General features: G+C 34.7%; 4 protein-coding genes and 2 pseudogenes across 5 annotated transcripts; 1 reads left to right on the plus strand and 5 right to left on the minus strand.

The window, feature by feature from the left end:
- Window positions 1-1,072: 1,072 nt before the first annotated feature.
- On the minus strand, window positions 1,073-1,608 carry LOC122601939 (auxin-responsive protein SAUR21-like). The gene has a single exon (XM_043774670.1). The coding sequence runs from the start codon at window positions 1,513-1,515 to the stop codon at window positions 1,231-1,233; it is 285 nt and encodes a 94-aa protein (XP_043630605.1). The 5' UTR covers window positions 1,516-1,608; the 3' UTR covers window positions 1,073-1,230.
- A 2,261-nt stretch (window positions 1,609-3,869) lies between these two features.
- Window positions 3,870-5,253, plus strand: LOC122601916. Of its 2 annotated transcripts, none has more exons than XR_006324125.1 (2): window positions 3,870-4,148; window positions 4,512-5,253. XR_006324125.1 is itself a non-coding variant. In XM_043774650.1 (2 exons), exons 1-2 carry the CDS (start codon window positions 3,976-3,978, stop codon window positions 4,995-4,997), a joined length of 675 nt encoding a protein of 224 aa, XP_043630585.1. In that variant the 5' UTR covers window positions 3,870-3,975; the 3' UTR covers window positions 4,998-5,253. The 2 variants fall into 2 exon arrangements, 1 of the variants encoding a protein (XP_043630585.1); XM_043774650.1 differs by having other exon boundaries at window positions 4,496-5,253.
- Window positions 5,254-7,897: 2,644 nt separating this feature from the next.
- On the minus strand, window positions 7,898-8,532 carry LOC122601929 (annotated as a pseudogene).
- Window positions 8,533-9,325: 793 nt separating this feature from the next.
- LOC122585397 (auxin-responsive protein SAUR21-like) lies at window positions 9,326-9,875 on the minus strand. Its single transcript, XM_043757530.1, has one exon. The coding sequence runs from the start codon at window positions 9,771-9,773 to the stop codon at window positions 9,477-9,479; it is 297 nt and encodes a 98-aa protein (XP_043613465.1). The 5' UTR covers window positions 9,774-9,875; the 3' UTR covers window positions 9,326-9,476.
- A 1,303-nt stretch (window positions 9,876-11,178) lies between these two features.
- Window positions 11,179-11,723, minus strand: LOC122585398 (auxin-responsive protein SAUR21-like). Its single transcript, XM_043757531.1, has one exon. The coding sequence runs from the start codon at window positions 11,625-11,627 to the stop codon at window positions 11,340-11,342; it is 288 nt and encodes a 95-aa protein (XP_043613466.1). The 5' UTR covers window positions 11,628-11,723; the 3' UTR covers window positions 11,179-11,339.
- Window positions 11,724-14,152: 2,429 nt separating this feature from the next.
- On the minus strand, window positions 14,153-19,098 carry LOC122586510 (annotated as a pseudogene).
- Window positions 19,099-19,199: the final 101 nt, after the last annotated feature.

A 19,199-nucleotide genomic window follows, 5' to 3' on the forward strand; every position in this document is an offset into this window, starting at 1 on the left:
GCATTAGATATTGAATGCTTAGACTTCACCTTTTAGCCATTGTTTGGCTACTTTATTTTTGATTTATGATGCATGTAATAATGATGGCATTTATGTTGATGTCATGACTTGGATTTTACTTTTATTGTTTTGATGATGTGCATTAGTAACACCATTTATGAAAGGTACCATCCGTTATGGATGGGGCAATTTTTAAAGTGATCTTTTCCGCTACATTTTAAACGCCGTTTGACAAAGTTTTTTAAAATCCAGGTTTTTAAATGACGGGTGTTACAAAAATATATGAAAAAATAAATAGAACAAAAAAAAAAACAATCTCACATGGCGATGTCACATAACATGGTTTTACCTTAAGGTTGGAGAACATAGTTTTTATTTATAGGGCATTGTGTCTTACCACCTAATAGCATTCTGACCCACTTTCTTGAAATGACCCGCTTTGATCCTTAACTGTTTTGACTCGTTACCCAAACCCGCCCAACCACCCATTTTCCCAGGCCAAATGAAAACAGATGGCTTATGATTCCGCCTTTTTCTGTTAATCTACACATATATAAACGTTAAATTAATGATCTCGAAAAGGGACACTGTTATCCAAGGTACAGTTCCATAATGTCAAACAAGCATGAATTAGATCAAATAAATTAAGCTTAAATGTGGTAAACTAACTTGCAAAATATCACTTGGTTTGGGGAGTTATAATCTTTGGAACTGCAAAACGATGCAGTCTAATTGATTTTTGTTATCCTGGGTTCAGTTCTATCACCAGAAAAGACCCTGGGTCTCACTATGTCGTTACCGGTTACAAATGCAAGTTTCCAATAAGAAATGGAACGGCCGAATCCAATGAAATGTTGTTGATGGATCGACTCAATACTTTGAGGGGCTTAACTAACAGCCCTATATTTTGTTTCATGCATTATTCATCGAAACATCAAAAAATGGTTATCTTTGATTGGCTTTAATTAGTTTATAACTTTATATCCTTCTGCAGATTGACTTATTAAAATATATCTGCTGCAAAATGATCGATTCAGAGTAGACGATAATGATAAGATGTACACTAATAACATTTGTTGAAGGAGAGTGTTTTCATATCATGAATAATTGCTACTTTGCATTTCATATAAAAGACATCTGTGATTTCTATCTACTAATCTACAAAACATACTGGTTTTGGTAACTAAACTAGTGATATACAGACTATGCTACAAAAAAAATGTCAGAAATTTATAAGCGATAAGCAACATCAATGAATATGTCTTCATTACATGGAATTGTGAGGCCACCCATCGGATGCTCGTATCCAAACTCTTCCTCAAATTGGCGTAGTAATTCTTGAAATGAGGGTTGGCTTAACAGTGTAACAGAAACTATAAATCGCTTCTTGTCTTCTACTCCAACGTAAACAGCAAGATAGCCTTTTGGGATATCCGTTAATGTGCTTCTTTCATTTGAAAATGATCTTCGGAGAACTTTTTTCGCTTTAATTAGCCGAGGCATAAGGATGGCCATTCTTCTACCAGTTGATCAAGGAAGAAAAGAGTGTGGTTGGAGTTTTTGATGATAAAAGATGTTGAAGATTTGGTGATTACTCTTATTTGCTTGTTGTATATATAGTCTTCTTGAGGCTACAATTATAAACTAGATTCTAAGAGAGGCATTTAATGACATATGGTGTCACAACTCACAAGTCACAAGATAAAAAAAATTGCAAGCACACATGGTTTGTCATCCAACTTCCAAGAAATAAAAAGCTAAATTGCTAATGTGGGGTGCAGTCTAAACGGGCGAAGACAGAGATGAAAACATTTTTGACAAGAACTGCGAAAGAAAGTACCTGGTGAAGAATAGTATATCACATGGTTTTGTCTTGAGTTTTGAGACCAAACTTTGTGTTTGTGGGACATTTGGGTTACTATGTTAAATCACTATATGCTATAAATGTTAACAGAATATTAAATCCTGGTTAGCTTTTCCCCGAATCGGAGGATAAAGCCAAATAACTCGAATCGACTCGTGTATCGGTGGGCTATCGAGACATTTAGTTTTAAATTGCATTTTCTCTCTAATAAAACGCGGATAATTACTTATTTTGTCAAACACATTTTTTCATTATCTATGATATGTAAACGCAATAATTAGATAATTAACTCAAAACACAACCCCAAACACCTTCTTATTTAAATATGAATTTTATTAATTTTATATGTTAATAAATTTGTTTAGCTTTTATGACGCTTGTTAATTTGTTTAGGTTTTGTTAACAAATTTTATTAATAAATTTGTTAATTTTACTTGTTTGTTAGAGTTTTTTTCTTAACGTGAATTTGGGATCAAAGTTTTAACAATATGTGATTTTAAAAAGATATGTTAATTATTCTTATATTTTTAATGATGAATTATTAGGGGGTTTTTTCGTGTAATTTAGTAATAGAAATAGATTAGTTTGTCATTATAAATTATAAATTTATATTAATAGATAGTTATTTTTATAGCGTTGAATTATTTTGGGTTTTGAGATTCCAGGTTTCATTCCATACTTGCGTCTAATTTAGGACTAAAAGGTCATTTTCTATCATTTAGATTGATAATGCAACCTCTCTACCTTGGTAGATATAAGGCTGTCTACATTTCAAGTTGAGACTCTCAACCCCCTCCACATACCGTCAAAGTATAGAGACTCAAAGCCCATAGAAAACCGAATTAGATGAATACTTACTTTTCTAACATTATTATAATAATAAAGAAAAGAGATATAGTTCTTAAATAAATATGGTAAGAATAGTTGGTACATAGTTGTTAAACTCTTGCGAGTCACGAGTCAACTTTTACGAGTTCAGCCGATTTACACCAAAAACAAGTCGACTCATTGGGTGACTCATTTTTTTCTAAACTGGTACGAGTCTTTGTGTGAACTTGGACGGAGTCACGAGTCGCAAACTTATAATTATTGTAGTTTGATACTATTGGTATATATTGTATTTATTGCTATATTATTTTGTGTATTATCTATGTAGTTTTGATCCTTTTATTGCGAGTACAGAGATAAATTGTAAGTTTATGACTCAAAACTATTGAATATGTACTATCTTGATAAATCTATTAAGATAATGAACTTATAATTTGTTTTTAAAGACGTCACATGTATACAATTATACTATATTATGTCATTATGTGATATTTAAAAATGTCCTTACTCTTACAAGTCAAATCATATTTCAAGTTACAGGTCAAAAAATCATGTTTTCAAGTCGAGTAAAAAATCCACATTATATGAGTTGGTGATACAAAATTAAAGTTCAAAGACATTAGGTGATTAAAAAAAAAACAAGAGAGAGTAAAAACGCATATAACAAACTATATGGGCGCTTTGTAAAAAATTAAATAAGTATATCTATATCTATACTCCTTATATAAACAAACTACCCCTCTTCATATTAAACACTCTACCTTTAAATTCTTTATTTTACCCTTTTAATTTACATTACCACCAAACACTTTAATCCTGAAATATCAAAAATACCCTTAAGAAAACCTTACGCCCAATTTGTCTCCTTTCCCTTCCCTCGAAGCTGCTCACATATTATACAAAAAACACACCCATACATCCCCCAGAACAAAACACACACATACATCCCCTCAGAACGGCCTCCCTTTAAAACAAACATAGTCATCGCCCCCCATAACTGCCGTTGTCTCCGCCATCTAAAACACACATAGCCATAGGTACGGTGATCCGGTAACCGCGCGGGTACCGTTAATTAACCAACGTTTTTTTCTTATGCTCTGCCGCATCGCGCGGGTACTAAGGCTAGTCTAGATATATCCACACCACCTGATTAAAAACATTAGGCTGAAAACCTGGCTTCCAAATTTTACCCCGGGATCCCGATGGACCCGATTCCACCCCCTCTCCCATGTTAAAATTTTTCCAAGAATATATTTTAAAAACCCTAATAAAAGTTAATAAAAATGTCAGATAACATTCCATTTGAATTGCAAGGTGAAATAATCAAATGGGTTGATGTAAAATCATTGCTTAAATTCAGGTCGGTTTCAAAAGAATGGAAGTCACTCATCGACAGCCCCGAGTTCGCCGCTGATTACTGCGTCCACCAATCGCCGCCCCACCGTTTGCTAATAAGGTACATTGATGAAATTCCCAAATACCAGTATGTTTCCGTTTGCTAATAGTTGGTTGCTCACGCGGCTTATTTTGCTTTTATTGTTATAAAGTAGACAGAGACAATGATTTTATGGCTGTTGTTTGGAATCCTTGTATTCGAAAATGTATTGATGTTCCTGTCCCTAATGTTGTGTCCGAAACTATTTTAGGTTTCGGGGTTAGCTCTCAAACTAAGATTGTTAAGATTAATAATTTTAAAAGTTTTGGAATTGACACTTCACTTCCGCGAGTCGAGGTTTTTACTTTAAGCTCGAGGACTCGGAAAAGTGTATCAAGAAATAATCTGCCTTGTCGTGATTCTATTAGGTTTCTTTGGTCTCAGGCTGCTCTTGACGGTGTTATTTATTGGCATGCTTTTGAGATGATTAAGGTAGATAATGGTACATTTCGGCATCACAATCTGATTATGTCGTTTGACTTGAATAGTGAGGGGTTCGAAGAAGTGTGCCTTCCAGATAATTTAGCACGCCTATATAAGGAAAGGTTATCTATCCATAAGCGAATGGAGTCTCTTGTAGTTCTTGAAATCATTAAAACTGGAACATCTTATGGTGTATGGATGATGGAGCAAGGTGTTACTAAATCGTTTACAAAACTGTTCAATGTTACGACATGGGATTCGCATTTTTTTAAAGTACATGGATTTTTGAAGAATGGTGAACCTGTAGTTTCCCATGGATATGGATCTGTTACACTTTTTGCTTATGACCCTTACTCAGAAAAATTCAAGGATCTAGTGATTATTGGACGCTGTGTTAGCTTATCTGTGAACTCCTACATGGAAACTCTTCTTTTGATTGATCAATGAAATTTTTTAGTGTTTATTTGGGCATAAATGTCAGGCCATGCTAGTGGTTGCATTTCAAAGTGTGGAGCTTTGGGGTGGGCGCACAAGGTATGGAAATAGAAGTGGAATTAAACCATAGATTAGTTGAAGTTAATGAAGAGTTTAATGCTTTTCGTAATTTATATGGATAGATTATGTTTGTTAGTAGTGGGATTAATGTGTCTAATCTTTATTTTGTTGAATCTGAAGGATAAAAATAGTAAACTTTTTTTACTTATATATGCTTTGATGGTAATATGTATTACTACTTCCTGGCTGGTTATTGTTATGTGATGCAAAATGGTTTGCTATCTGTTAAGGAGAGTTTAACCTGAAAAGCATAATTAGTCATTAACATAATGAGATAATGTTTGGTAGCAATAAAATGATTTATGTGAACATGCTGGTTATATAAGCTTGTAAAGTGCTTACCACATTATTATTTCATTAAAAAAATAAGGTCTTGAGTCAATTGAGAGTGATTCTCCCTTACAGGTTTTCTAGGACTTCTCCCTTGTAAGGATCCTCGGACTTAGGAAGAATGTTTATAGTGGTATTGGACCTATAATGTGTATATAGGACCGATTATACTTGTTACACATGATTGTAAATCTTGGATGAACCTGCTTATTCCTCTGCAGGTGCTCTTACCTTGGAGGTCGGTCAAGGCGAGTTAGGCAAAATCCAAGTAGGAAAACAATCAGTGAAGTAAACTTAAAAAAGAAAAGCGGTCAAGATCCTTGAAAATTGCTCAAGATTGCTAAAATATTGCTAGATCTCTTACACAAACTACCACTATTTTTTGAAAATATTTCATAATTTTTTTTATGTTTATACATATAATTTCAGATTATATTATTTAATATAGAAAGTTCTAATTTTACTTTAGTACCCCCTACCCCAACCCCCACCCCCACCCCGCCGAGTGTTCCCCGAGTCACCAAGTACCTCTTATCTCGGACCCCGACCGAGGAGAGTCCGAGTTCCCCAACCATGGCTATTCGTATTGAAATTCAACTTTTATTTTCAGATTTTTGGAAAAGGAATATTGGTCTTTGTGATTTGTGATTTGGGAACACATGTAAACATCTCTCTTGCTCGTTTAGTATCCATTGATGGGTCATGCTTCAGGGCTAAAAGATTAAAATTCACTTTATCATGTCTAATGTTGTTCTATGAAAGTATGTTATACACCATATGTCGTATTGCAAATTTGCAATATGTTATAATTGCAATCAGGTCATGTTCTAATTTACATAGTTGGACATGTTTGTAGTACAACTTTGTTTGTGCCTATTATCTCTTTATAGCCTCCATTTATTGATCATGTTGTTTTATATTTACTACATTTATATGCAATGATAACGAGCCATCAAAAAATGGTCTTCAGTTTGTTTCTCCCCTCAAAGTTCCTTAGGACTTTTCCCCGTTCATTAAACTGGATTGGGATATCGGAACGCTCAGTAGCTAACATGTCTTGTTGTGCCTGTACACTTGTAGAGTTTGTTGCATGGTCTGCTCTCCGGAATCCTTGAATTAGGTTGTGCCTGTTTATCAAACTATTCTTGGTCTTGGGTTTTATCGGCCATCTATAACACTAAGCTTGTCTATCGCCAATATCTTAGGAACTGGTGTTTGAAATAGTTTACTAAGCTACTCATCAATAACCTATCAGATTAAGCAGTATGGATGCCTGAATGGTAGTATATAGGAAGTGTGGTGAAAGTACAAGGACAATAGTATTTTATTTTATGGCTATTTGCATTGTGAACTTGTTCATTATGCATCTGATTTCATACACCCAAGGTGGAGACCGAGAATGGGTTGGTTATCCATATCGTGAATCGTGATGCTTATTTTGGACCTGTTTCGCCATGGAACATTCTTGAAATTCATCTTTGCTTTTGAGATTAGTTGAAAGCGAAGATTGGTCTCTCTTATCTGTGAATTCCTATATGGAAACAACGCTTCCACTCGATTGGCCAGTTATTAGTAGTCTTTTGAAAATAATTGAGGATAGGATAGGAAACAAAATAACTTCATGGCTAAAGCAATGTTCAAAAGAGGTCATGAGTTATTCGTACCTAATGTGAATATCATGTATGAGAAGTTGTATCTGCAAATTTTAGATAAAATCATAACAAGTTTTTTATTCTTTGACCGTTGGTGTTTTTAGCAGTGAGAAGATAATTTTTCTGCTTAGGACGCGTTTGGTTCACGGAATGTTTTTGGATGGAATGAAATCTATTGAAGGAATTGGAATCTGATGGAATGGAATTTGTTGAAATGTTTTTTATTTTTTGAAGATTTAAGGGAGAGACGGAATGAGATTCCTTCCCCCATCCTCATGGAATGGAGATTCCATCAAATGAGGGAATGTTGACATTCCAAAGAAATGATATTCCTTCATCATTGAGCAACCAAACACACTAAGGAATGAAATTCAATTCTAATTCCATCAAATTCCATCAGAATCTGCGAACCAAATTCCATAGTCTTGTAAATTCTTTTTTGCGTATTTGGTTGCTCAGGTAGTTTAGCATCATGGCACATTATCCAATCGTAAGTTTAAATGTGTATCCAAACATCCCCAATTGTTTGTTAATAGTATGATTTGGATTATGCAATTAATCATTAATCATGATCCAGGAGTTCCATTGTTTGGATGCAGATCATTTTGGTCTGTGATTGAGTCTCGCGTAAGTTTATTAAGACTCGAGTAGCCGTGTGATCACCTTGACAATAGTTATAATACTAATAATCATACTGAAATGAATTTGTCCAATTACTATTACTATCGTCATATATATTTTTTGATTATACTGAAATGAATTTGATTTAAGTACATGAAAAAATATTAATGTATGCTTATAAACACTAGGTTTTGGATAGTTATTACTTTGCATTTATATAAAAGTCAACAACTGTCCTTTCTATCTACAAACCATGAATGGATTTACTAATTAAACTAATGCTATACAAATTATTCTACGAAAAATACATCACGTATCTATGCTTATAATAAAATGTTAGCAACATTAACGAATGTCTCTTCACCACATGGAATTGTGAGGCCACCCATTGGATGCTCGTACCCAAACTCTTCCTCAAACTGCAATAGTAATTCTTGAAATGAGGGTTGGCTTAACAAAGAAATGGGAACTATATATCACTTCTTGTCTTCCTTTCCAACGTAAACAACAAGATTCCCTTTTGGGGTGTTTGCTAATGTACTTCTTTCATTTGAAATTGTTCTTCGGAGAATTTTCTTTGCTTTGACGAGCCGAGGCATAAGAATGGCCATTCCTTTAGAAGTTGATCAAAGGATAGGAGATCTTGATGATGAAAGATGTTGCGGAGGATTTAGCTAGGTTGTTTTTGTTGCTGCCTTTTAAATTTGATTGTTGTATATGTAGTCTTCTTGAGGCTACAATTTTGAAGTAGTAAGAGAAGCATTTGCAAGAAATAACAACCTTACTGTCATGAACCCAAAAGTCATTAATAATGTGGAGGAGAATCTTAACTGGCAAAGGCAATAGATGAAAATATATGACAAGAATTGTGAAAACAAGTACATGATGAAGGGTAGTAATCTCACATTGTTTTGTCTTGACATTTGAGACCGAACCTTGTGTTTGTGGGACAATAGGTCTAGTATTATTGCTCTCTAATTCTTTGGCTTATTATTAGAGCGGTTCCAAATGGGGATTACCACAATTTTTTTTAACTAAATACGATGATATATAAAAAATAAATTTCTAAGGTTAAAAACATTATTAGTCACAATAATGAATTAAAAAAATCAAAAGAGGAAGCTCTGATAGAATAAGTTACCGATACTCCGTCATGGACTCATGGTTGCAATTTATAAAAGATTGCAACGTGTACGAATTTTATAATCCTTTGGTTTAATCCCGTCAACCTGCATATGTATCTTTAAAAACTTGTCCAATTTTGAATTTAAATCAGAAACACCCATTTCAAAGTATACTCCGGACAATCGATTGCCCATACAAAAAACCAAAGATATTCCGGTCAAAAAAAGGATTGCCAATCAATCGGTTACTCATTGGTTGCCAGCATACCAAAAATCAATAAAAAACCGATAAATCGGTTGTCCACCTGCGGGATCAAACCAATGCACAACCGATGTGGTCATGCTAGTGGCGTTGGGTTTGATGAGTATGATACCCATTGACACTGTTAATGTTTGTATATTTAAAAGTTCGGGTATATTAGAAGCAGCATAACTTTAATTGATCGCAAGACCTTAATTTGAAACAATGATAAACGATTCGTATTCCCACGTATTATAATAAATTCGATCAATTCATCATATTATAAACTAGAGGAAGAATACAATTAGCTCTACCAAACCATATCATAAATGATTTAAACTTTGGATTTTTTACAACTCATACAACTATCTATCTATCTATCTACTTTTTCTAGCAAAAATGATTATAGTACACCCAAACGAGAAGCAACCCCAGTAAACATATCTTGACTACATGGAATTGTGAGGCCGCCCATAGGATGGTCATACCCGAACGCTTCCTCTGATTGGCGTAGTAGTTCTTGAAATGAGGGTTGGCTTAACAACGAAACGGGAACCACAAACCTCTTTCTTTCTTGCTCTCCGACATAAATTGCTAGATAGCCTTTAGGGATGACTGTTGATGTTGTGCTTCTTCCATTTAATAATGATCTTCGGAGAACATGCTTTGCTTGAATGAATCGAGACACAAGGATGGCCATTCTTATAATTGGTGATGCGGGGAAAAAAGATTGTGAATAGATTTCTTCTTAAATCAAAGATATGGTGGAAGACTCTGAAACTTTGTGTTATTGCCTTGCTTGTTGTTTGCTATATATACAGGTTAATATAGGTGATAAAAGGTACATTTAACAATAGATGTTGACAAGAAGACAAAGGAAAACACAACTTCACATGGTTTGGTTATCCAAGTTGGAAAACAGAGAAATCTGGACTAAAATCTTCACTCAAAAACAAACCAAGTACAGATAATATTGCGGAAAGTGTATGGCCAGAAATCTTAATACAAGAAGTGTTGATTGGCGAACAAGAGGACCAAGGTCACATGGTTTTGTCTTAATGATGTTTGTGATCACAATTTTCATTTGTAAGACATCGTGTCTTACCACCTAATAACCTATCCATACTGAGTCACATAAATGTACCTGGGAATGTTTCACAATTTGCCTGATTGAGATCCTCATTATATATCATTCTTTTAACCTGCACATGACAGAGGCAAATGAATCAAACTAAATAAAACCATCGGCTTATAATTCTATCTTCGAGTGCTAATTTACATAACGTTTTACTTAAAGATCAACCCATTATTTCCCATTTTTGACCCATTCAAAGTATCCTGAAACAGTGTACACAAGTTGAATCGAATTGCAAAAGATCATAAATTATAGTTGGGTTAGTGAGAATTTTAAGCAAAATCTGAACAGCCTTTTTCAATGCTGTAATATACCAGCCAAGTAAACTCTTCACAGAAGTAACCACCTGATGGGAATTTTTATACATTAGATTTCTTCCTATTCGACTACGTATTCTAGTAAACATAGAACTCTTGAAATTGATCTGTATATATAGAGGAGGATTACAATAGATATTAATACTACAGCCTACATACATATACATATCAGATTATCAGCCTGTATACCTTTAACACTAAGGTACCAAATATATAGTCCAAATGTACACCAATGATATTACAAATCAAATTTACCAATTATATTAACAGGGTTATTCTATGTTTTTAAATTGCTAAACCGTACTCTATTGGCATTTTCTAGTTATCTGAGTACAGTTGATCACCAGAGGAAGTTTACCTTTGACTATATCATTGTTATAGTACATTACCGCATATTACATGATGTATGTGAACTGGTCAGATCCAATCAAGTAAAAGGCTAAAGGAAATCAGGTGGATAGGCTTTTCGCTTGTATCCTTGCTCTATTGAGTATTGACATATCAGGTGCAGTTACAAGCCTCGGGTGATGCTGCCCGTTAAAATGGAATCTTAAAGGGTTATTCAACTTTCTCTTGTTCGCAACATATCAGTTCTGAAATGAATTGATTTAAGTACACGAAATAATATTTATGGTACCCTTCTAAACACAAGGTTTTGGATAGTGAGCTTCAATATTATTACCAGTTATTACTTTGCATTTCATACAAAAGACAACAACTATTGTTTCTATCTACAAGCCATGACTGGTTTAGTATTTCAACTAGTACTATACAAACTATGCTACAAAAAATTGTCACATATCTATGGCTATGCTCATAATAAACGGTGAGCAACTTCAATGAATATATCTTCATTACAAGGAATGGTGAGACCACCCATCGGATGCTCGTATCCAAACTCTTCCTCACATTGGCGTAGTAATTCTTGAAATGAGGGTTGGCTTAACAGCGAAACAGGAACTATAAATCGTTTCTTGTCTTCTACTCCAACGTAAACAGCAAGATAGCCTTTTGGGATGTCCGTTGATGTGCTTCTTTCATTTGAAAATGATCTTCGAAGAATTTTTTTTGCATGAATGAGCCTGGGCATAAGAATGGCCATTCTTCTAGAGGTTAATCAAGGAAAAAAAACAGTCTGAAAGGAGTTCTTGATGATAAAAGATTTTGTGGAGGATTTAGGTGATTTGTGTTGTTGCCTTATTTGTTTCCTTTATATATAGTCTGAACTCAGAAGAGAGGCATTCAATGACGATGGTGCACAAGATAAAAAAAACATGCAAGCTCACATGGTTGGTAATCTAGCTTGCAAGAAATGACAAGCTTGATAGCCACAAACAAAAACTCATTGATTATACGAAGTACAAACTTAGCTGCCAAAGAAAAACCGATGGAAATTTATGACAAGAATTATCAAAAGAAGTACTTGGTGAAGAATAGTAATGCCACATGGTTTTGTCTTGACATTTGAGACCAAACCTTGTGTTTGTGGGACACTTAGTCATAAGTTATAATTTATAATTTACAAATCAATATATCATTAGTTAAAAAAAAGTAATTAATAAATAAATTTAGGGTATTTTTATACATAAAAATAAGTTGATAATTCTTAATTCATACTAAAATCATGAAAACTAACTCGCGAGCTCTCTTTAAATTTCATCTAATTTCTAAATTAGGCAGTTTCATGATATACCTATGGAAAACTTGTTCTTACTCGGAATCATTTATATTACAAAACTTGTGTTAATGTGAGTGGTTTTTGGCGTGTTTACTGTTCCAATTGCTAATGAATAAGTTATTGGGACACGAACAGGAAAGGCCTAACAGAATGTGTCAAAGAGGGAACGCCTAAGACAGAAGTCTGTAGATTAAAATTTCCGATTTCAACTATGTGGACCTGATAGCTTGAGTAAGAAAAATACTTCAGAAAGAAATTGATGACGAAGATACTAATACTTGAATACGTGTAGAAGAGAAAATAAGAAGCCCAAAGAGGCTATAGCCTATAGCTATGCATGAAGATGAGAGATGTTTTCTAATCTGAGGATTGAGGAGCGGAGTAGCGGACTATGTTAAACGTTGGAATGATGAAGTGATACCAATCATCCTATCGAATTATGTTTTCTAATTAGGTTTCCAAGGGGGTATAGCTATGCATGAAGATGAGACATGTTTTCTAAAAGAATAGTCATAGTGCTAACAATGAACTGAAAAGAGCATGTAACTGGAAAATTGTCAAAAATAAATGATTTATGGTTAAAATTCTGACTACACCTATGAGCCTTAATTAGCGTGGGGGGTTCAGGTTACCGAGATGTTACCTAGGGAGGTGGTTACCAAGAATAGAGAGAATGGTATCCAGAAATAAGACATGCAGCGGTGGAAGGTTGTTGCCTAAAAAGGATACACGGCAAGAAACTTCTATTGCTCTGATATAGGATATCATATGAACCTGGAAATGGTTTTTTCAGGTTACCAAGATGTTACCTAGGGAGGTGGTTACCTTGGGGGTTCTCCCAATAACTAAAAATTTAACGTGTGCCAGAATCTAACTGGGGTTCGCAGTAGTGGTGGAGGGACAGGAACGTGAGACCTCCTGAACTAGGCCACCTACACCAAATCTCATACGAAGGTTCAAAGAGAATTGTATCGAACCAATTTCAATGATACAATGATACAAGTATGTATAAACAAAATGACGAATCTTACGGTTCATTATACATATTGGGCCAGCCTACTATAGTTTTCTATAAAATAGCTTCCGCAAGTTTTCTTCAGTCATAGTATTCTATAGCAATACATGAAAGTCTGTAACTTTTCATTTATGTACTTCGCCGTTAATATGAAAATCTATCTTCTGGCAAATCTTGACAAGGCTGTTGGGGAAATTCGATATAACAAACAAAAACAACCGGATATAATCAATCTTTAAAGGCACGTGATCGCTTTCAGATTGAATCAATTTGGCGGCTCACCCAAACTATTCAATCGGATACAATCAAAGATAAAGAATTTTATGTGTGGATTTGTTTGAGAGAAAAAGAACCAGAGAAAAGAAAGAAGGAAGAAGAATGATCAGATCATTCATGTTACGGGATGTTAATTAGGCCCAATAACCGCCTTTTAGGCAGTTAATTATCATATTTCGGATTTGGCAAATTTAGTCCCTCGAATTCCGAAAATAAAATTTTCAGAAGGAGTTTTACCATAATAATTCAATGGAAATAAAAAAAATTTAGCTCCTTGGACCCCGCTCCCAGGGGCACTGCCCCCGGACTCCCGTACCTTAGGGGCGAAGCCCCTAAGGTCATAATAAATTCAAATAGGCGTGCACTCCGCACCACCAATCCTATATGATGTATTATTATGACGTTATTGATCAAACAAGTTAACCCAATTACACTAAAATATCCAACAAAGGCATGGGGCATATGCTACATTATGTAATGTATTAGTAGCAACATGAACCCTTGCAATAATAAATTAGTTGATTAGAGTAATGTTTCACCTCTAGTTTGGAAAAAGGATCAAAATTCACCTAAGATGAACTTTAACGCACGCAACCGCCTAAAACATAATCAATATTGTAACGGTACCGTGTTTGTAATCCTTTTTTGCACTAATTAATGATCAACAAAATATATTTATAGAAGGATAAAGAAGTGTGTGTGGGACAACCCAACCAGAACAGTACTAAAAATATGTATCTAGCTAAACACTAATCATTTTTACCCATGGCCCAACTTGTGAGACCCAGTCAATTTACTACCTCTATTCTAAAGACTTCCATTTAGCAATAATGTAAGTTAAGGGATGACCATACGTGCTTGAGATCTAATAATCCAAAATAGAGGGTACCATCCAAGTAGATCAGTGCAGGAAGAATTCATTCGTGGCTATTCTAGCAGCCCTCCTACCATCCAAGTAGATCACTGTAGCACACACTCAGTAAGGGAACAATGTATTCCTCTTGTCCTTGGCAGCCCTCCAATGGAGGTTGTAGTCATAAACGCACAGTTGGTCAATCCCTGTCAAAGAGATGTACCTTGTCTTTGAAGTTGCTTGTTCTTTACCTATCATAATCCCCCAACATGAAGTTCTCTTGACCGGATACAAACACTTACAACATAAGCCTACATATATATTGACTGGCATGGTCAAGAAACAGATAATTTAAATCTAAGTACATGTTAAAAGCATTTAAATCATCAAGCAGGAAAAAGCACATTAATATACTCGTAAGTAGGACACTGATCCAGCATACGTCATTAGGTTGTAAAAATGTTCATGTTGGAAAAAGGTTCAAAAGTCATAACCACGTAGGATCAGTAAGAAAAAATCTTTAATCAAAATGGGTTGGCTGCACTTGGACTTGGGTTGACCCAAAACACTTTTCGTCCAAAATACTAAATGGTATGTACAACTATATAAATAGTTTATCAAAATCTTTATATTACTAGCATTTAAAATTAATTATTTATGTAAAACGCTGAAGGTGGTTTATACATTATAGATGAACTTCAAGGGAGTGAGGGACTATAGCACTATTCACCTATTTTTAAAACCATTTGAACCATTATACAAGAGAACATAACCCCAAGCAACCGACACATAAGTTAATGGGCCAAAATTAGCACATCAGATGATTATTGTTAAAAAGAAACAGAGGAGAGTGGTTAAAAGCATGCTTACCGTTACAGAATGATATTTCATTTCCATGAACCAAATGAAATATCTGACACAAAAACAGATCCTTCAAATGCTGCTTACATAACCCAATCCTCGTCCCATGTAAACTTGCATGAATACTGCTCGAAAATCCCGTTTTCCAAACAGGAAACTGTTGTCTTTGCATAACATGAACAGTATAAACAAATGGTGCAGCAGCTCTACGCACAATTACAAAGCAAGTAGAAGGTCGAGATTTACTTACTGCTCTTGCCAACGATAGTACACACAAACCGCTATATGGAATCCCATACAGTAATCCTTTATCATAAGAAACATCCTGATTTTCCAAAATCGCATTGACAAAATCATTTTCAAAATCTTCAGTTAATGGGAGTCTGTGCAAATCCGAGTCAAATTTCCACTCTATCTCACACTCTTATTATTTGGGAAATAAAATATGAGGTAAATGAAAAGACTATCTCACACTCATGTAATCTATACTTTGTTGCTAGTGTACGAATACAAGATTTCCTAACTTTTTAAGTAGCTATACTTCAACAAAGTTATCACATATCGTTGGAGACACATTCATATAGTCTTCAATGGGGCAATAACTTCTGTGATGGAATATGACTCAGAAGAGTTGCTAGATTGAGGCAAAAGGGTAACAGTAGATTTAGTCTCAGAAGAAACATAATTTTTGGCATGGTTTTGAAATGTATAAAACGAATCTTTTAGGTCGTCAGGTAATGCTTCTTCAGCGATAAACTTGGATATAATACTTTCTACAGTCTCAGTAGATTTCACATCTATGTCCCGCATCCATACTTTTAGTAAGAATTTATACCAATGATCAGTTTCCATTCCTTACTACGAAAACACTTGGCTCAGAACCGAACTACTGTCAGCAAGATATTTGATTTCTGATTCCTTAACTCTTTTGAATCCATGACCCAACACTTTTTTACCAATTCTGATTGTCCCCTCATCCCATGGCTCTTGTTTTTGTAACGCAAATAACTCACCTTTTTCCTTCAACTGCAGGACTATTTTTCACAGTCCTCTTGATAATCTTGCCAATAAATTGAACACCTCGAGAATCATTACAATGCAGGATAGCTGTCTTACTATCACAATCCAAATAAAGAGATTCCAGAATGTAGGTTTCTATCTCAGACTTTAAAGTCAAAATCACTTCTTTGGAACCCTTCATGACTACAAGAATTAACCGACAGCAATGTACCCTGACTCCCGACAAAACTTCTTCTTTTCTATGACCAGGGCCAATCGGTCTCCTAAACCAGCTGCGCATGCAGCTTTGAATTAGACTCTCACCCATCACATTGACTATCATCTGCAGCGTCAATAACTTCATGTTTCATTGACAAATTACGGATTTCACTATCAAACATATCAAGATACATATTCATCAAGACTGGAGACAATATGCCCGCTTGTGGTAAACCGTGTGGCATTTAGCAAATCCTCTAAACTCCATGTTTATAACACCAGCTTCAAACAAGCTATGAATTATACCATATAATCTGGGATCTTCGATCTTAGTCTCCATTGTCGAGATAAGCTTAGAAAGAATCCAAGTGTCAAGCTATTTGTTAAGTACAAACGTGAACCACCAGTCTGCATTCGAGATTTTTTTACGAATGTACTTCAAAGCTGAGGAATGACCCCTTCCACTTCGACACCCGTCTAATTACTCCTTATTCACTCCCCTCGTTGAAATAGAATAAACATTAGAGCTGATATCAAAATCCCCAGAAGATAATTCTTTTGCAAACGAGTCAAAGTAAATATCGTCGCACTCGGATGCTAAGTCAACATTAGAGTTAACCCGAATACTATTATCATAAGCATCTTGAAGAGTATAACGATTAGCAATGACCTTTTCAAACAAATTATGAAACTTTCCGTCCCTGTATTGATCTTTTACACGTCTCTTTATACGAAGCTCGAGAAACCTCTTTAAATCTAATCGGGTCAAAGGTTTCTTTTCGTCATCGATTGTAGAAGATTCTTGAACCAATGATGCTAAGTTGGTTGCTAATGACAATTTTCCAAGCTAAGTTAATTCAATTAACCGAATGACCAATATATCGTTTTCCTCCTGCAAGGACAGGCATTTTATCACTAATATATAATCTATTTAGCATAAATATATGGTACCTGTGTAAAGGGGTGAGATAATGAAAGAGTGAAGATGTTTGATCCTACTGTTTATAAGTTTTATTCTGCTGCTGCTGCTGCAAATCATTGAATTATTGTAAATTTTTGACTCCCTATTTATAAGTGTCATACAGCCTACTGTTTATAAGTTTACAACGGTCGACACCTTATATTCACTTTTCCTTTATAATAAGTAGACTCTCTATTTTGAAAAATATTTAAAAAGTTGTTAAATGCAAAAGTATTAGATTACCTTTAATAAATACTCATTATGGAAAAAAATTTTATAAACTACCAAATTTACTCTTGATGAATTAATTTACACTCCAAACCTTTATTTTAATAATTAACACTTTAAGCTCTTATCTTTTAAATTATTCCACTGTCACCTTTATATCAACCTATACAAATTGACACCGCCACCACCAATAATACCGTCACCAACACCACTAGACCGTCGTCTCCGCCACCGCTGCCGCATTGCACGGATACTATGCTAGTAATTACTAATAATTACCATCTCATCTTAGGAAACAACTAAACTCGTACCACACAAATTGGCTATTTAGAAAATGTGAATGTTAACTTAATTTTGATACATAAATTATGAAAAAAAATAAAAAATAAAAAACTTTAGCATTTGACATCAAGAAATACGTCATTATATAATGCTGAAGTCCTGAGAACATGAGCCGTCAAAATTGATTTTAAAACCACGTAGACATAACATAAAATGTCCCTCACGAAGTGATATGAGACGGTAGCAAAATAGCATAAAGTTTAGATATTGTTCATCAAGCATATCTCTTTTAACACTAAAACTAGATTTTTATCCCGCGGGAAACCGCGGATCGATTTTAAAAAAACGAAAATTTACACTAAATATATTAGCTATATATAATGGGAAAGTAATGAAATAACATTAGATATAAACATAGAAAAGTAGGAATTGTAGATTAGATATTACAAATAATAGGAGTATTTGTAGCAAAACATGTTTACTGCTTGAATGTAATAAGACATGAGCAGCATCTTCACAAGCATTATAGCACTTCTTTGTAGACCACATTTGTGGTTGTGTTCTTCACTTCAAAGTTTTCATCTTGTATTAGAATTTTCAATCCTTTTTTGCTTTTGACTCTCGAGACTGCTACATACAATTGGCCATGACTAAAAACTGGCCGTGGAAGATACAAACCAACACGATCGAGTGATTGTCCTTGGCTCTTGTTTATCGTCATAGCAAAGCATGCTGAAATAGGGAATTGCTTTCGACAAATCTTAACTGGAATCCTTTTATCCGATGGAGTCATCTTTAACCTTGAAATTAAAGTGTGAGTGCCAATGTTTGTTCCTGTGATGATTTTAGCTTCTATCACATGTTTTCCCAATCTCATCACTTGTAAACGCGTGCCATTACACAAGCCATTTTGTTGATCAAGGTTTCGCAATAACATAACAGGGACTCCAACCTTCATCACCAACTTATGATTCGGTAATCCGGCCAATCTAAGTCCATTTATTACTTCTGATGAGAACAAAGCTGCATCAGTTGCGTTGGTATCTTCAGATTCACATAAGTTGTCGGAATTGAGATATGTCATCTCCTCACCGGGCATCATTTCTAACAGCTTCTCATTTATGGTTCCCACCACATCATGAGTTGGTGCAAGAATAGCACGTTGTTGAAAAAACATTGGATCCTGCAAACTATTTAGCATATCTGGATATGTAAAGTTAATCAACTCTGAAAGGGGATCATTTGATTCAGCCACTAACAGATCCTTTGGTATTTGAATTTCTGCTTCCCCATCGTTTTCAT

Source organism: Erigeron canadensis, chromosome 1 (assembly GCF_010389155.1).
Source record: "Erigeron canadensis isolate Cc75 chromosome 1, C_canadensis_v1, whole genome shotgun sequence".
NCBI lineage: Eukaryota > Viridiplantae > Streptophyta > Magnoliopsida > Asterales > Asteraceae > Erigeron > Erigeron canadensis.

Excerpts from the sequence above, each read along its gene's own strand:
- LOC122585397 (XM_043757530.1), bottom strand. The coding sequence starts at position 9,773 with ATGGCCATCCTTGTGTCTCGATTCATTCAAGCAAAGCATGTTCTCCGA.
- LOC122601916 (XM_043774650.1), top strand. The coding sequence starts at position 3,976 with ATGTCAGATAACATTCCATTTGAATTGCAAGGTGAAATAATCAAATGG. Across the intron at positions 4,149-4,495 it reads CCCCACCGTTTGCTAATAAG|GTTTCTTTGGTCTCAGGCTG; the intron begins GTACATTGATGA and ends TGATTCTATTAG.
- LOC122585398 (XM_043757531.1), bottom strand. The coding sequence starts at position 11,627 with ATGGCCATTCTTATGCCCAGGCTCATTCATGCAAAAAAAATTCTTCGA.
- LOC122601939 (XM_043774670.1), bottom strand. The coding sequence starts at position 1,515 with ATGGCCATCCTTATGCCTCGGCTAATTAAAGCGAAAAAAGTTCTCCGA.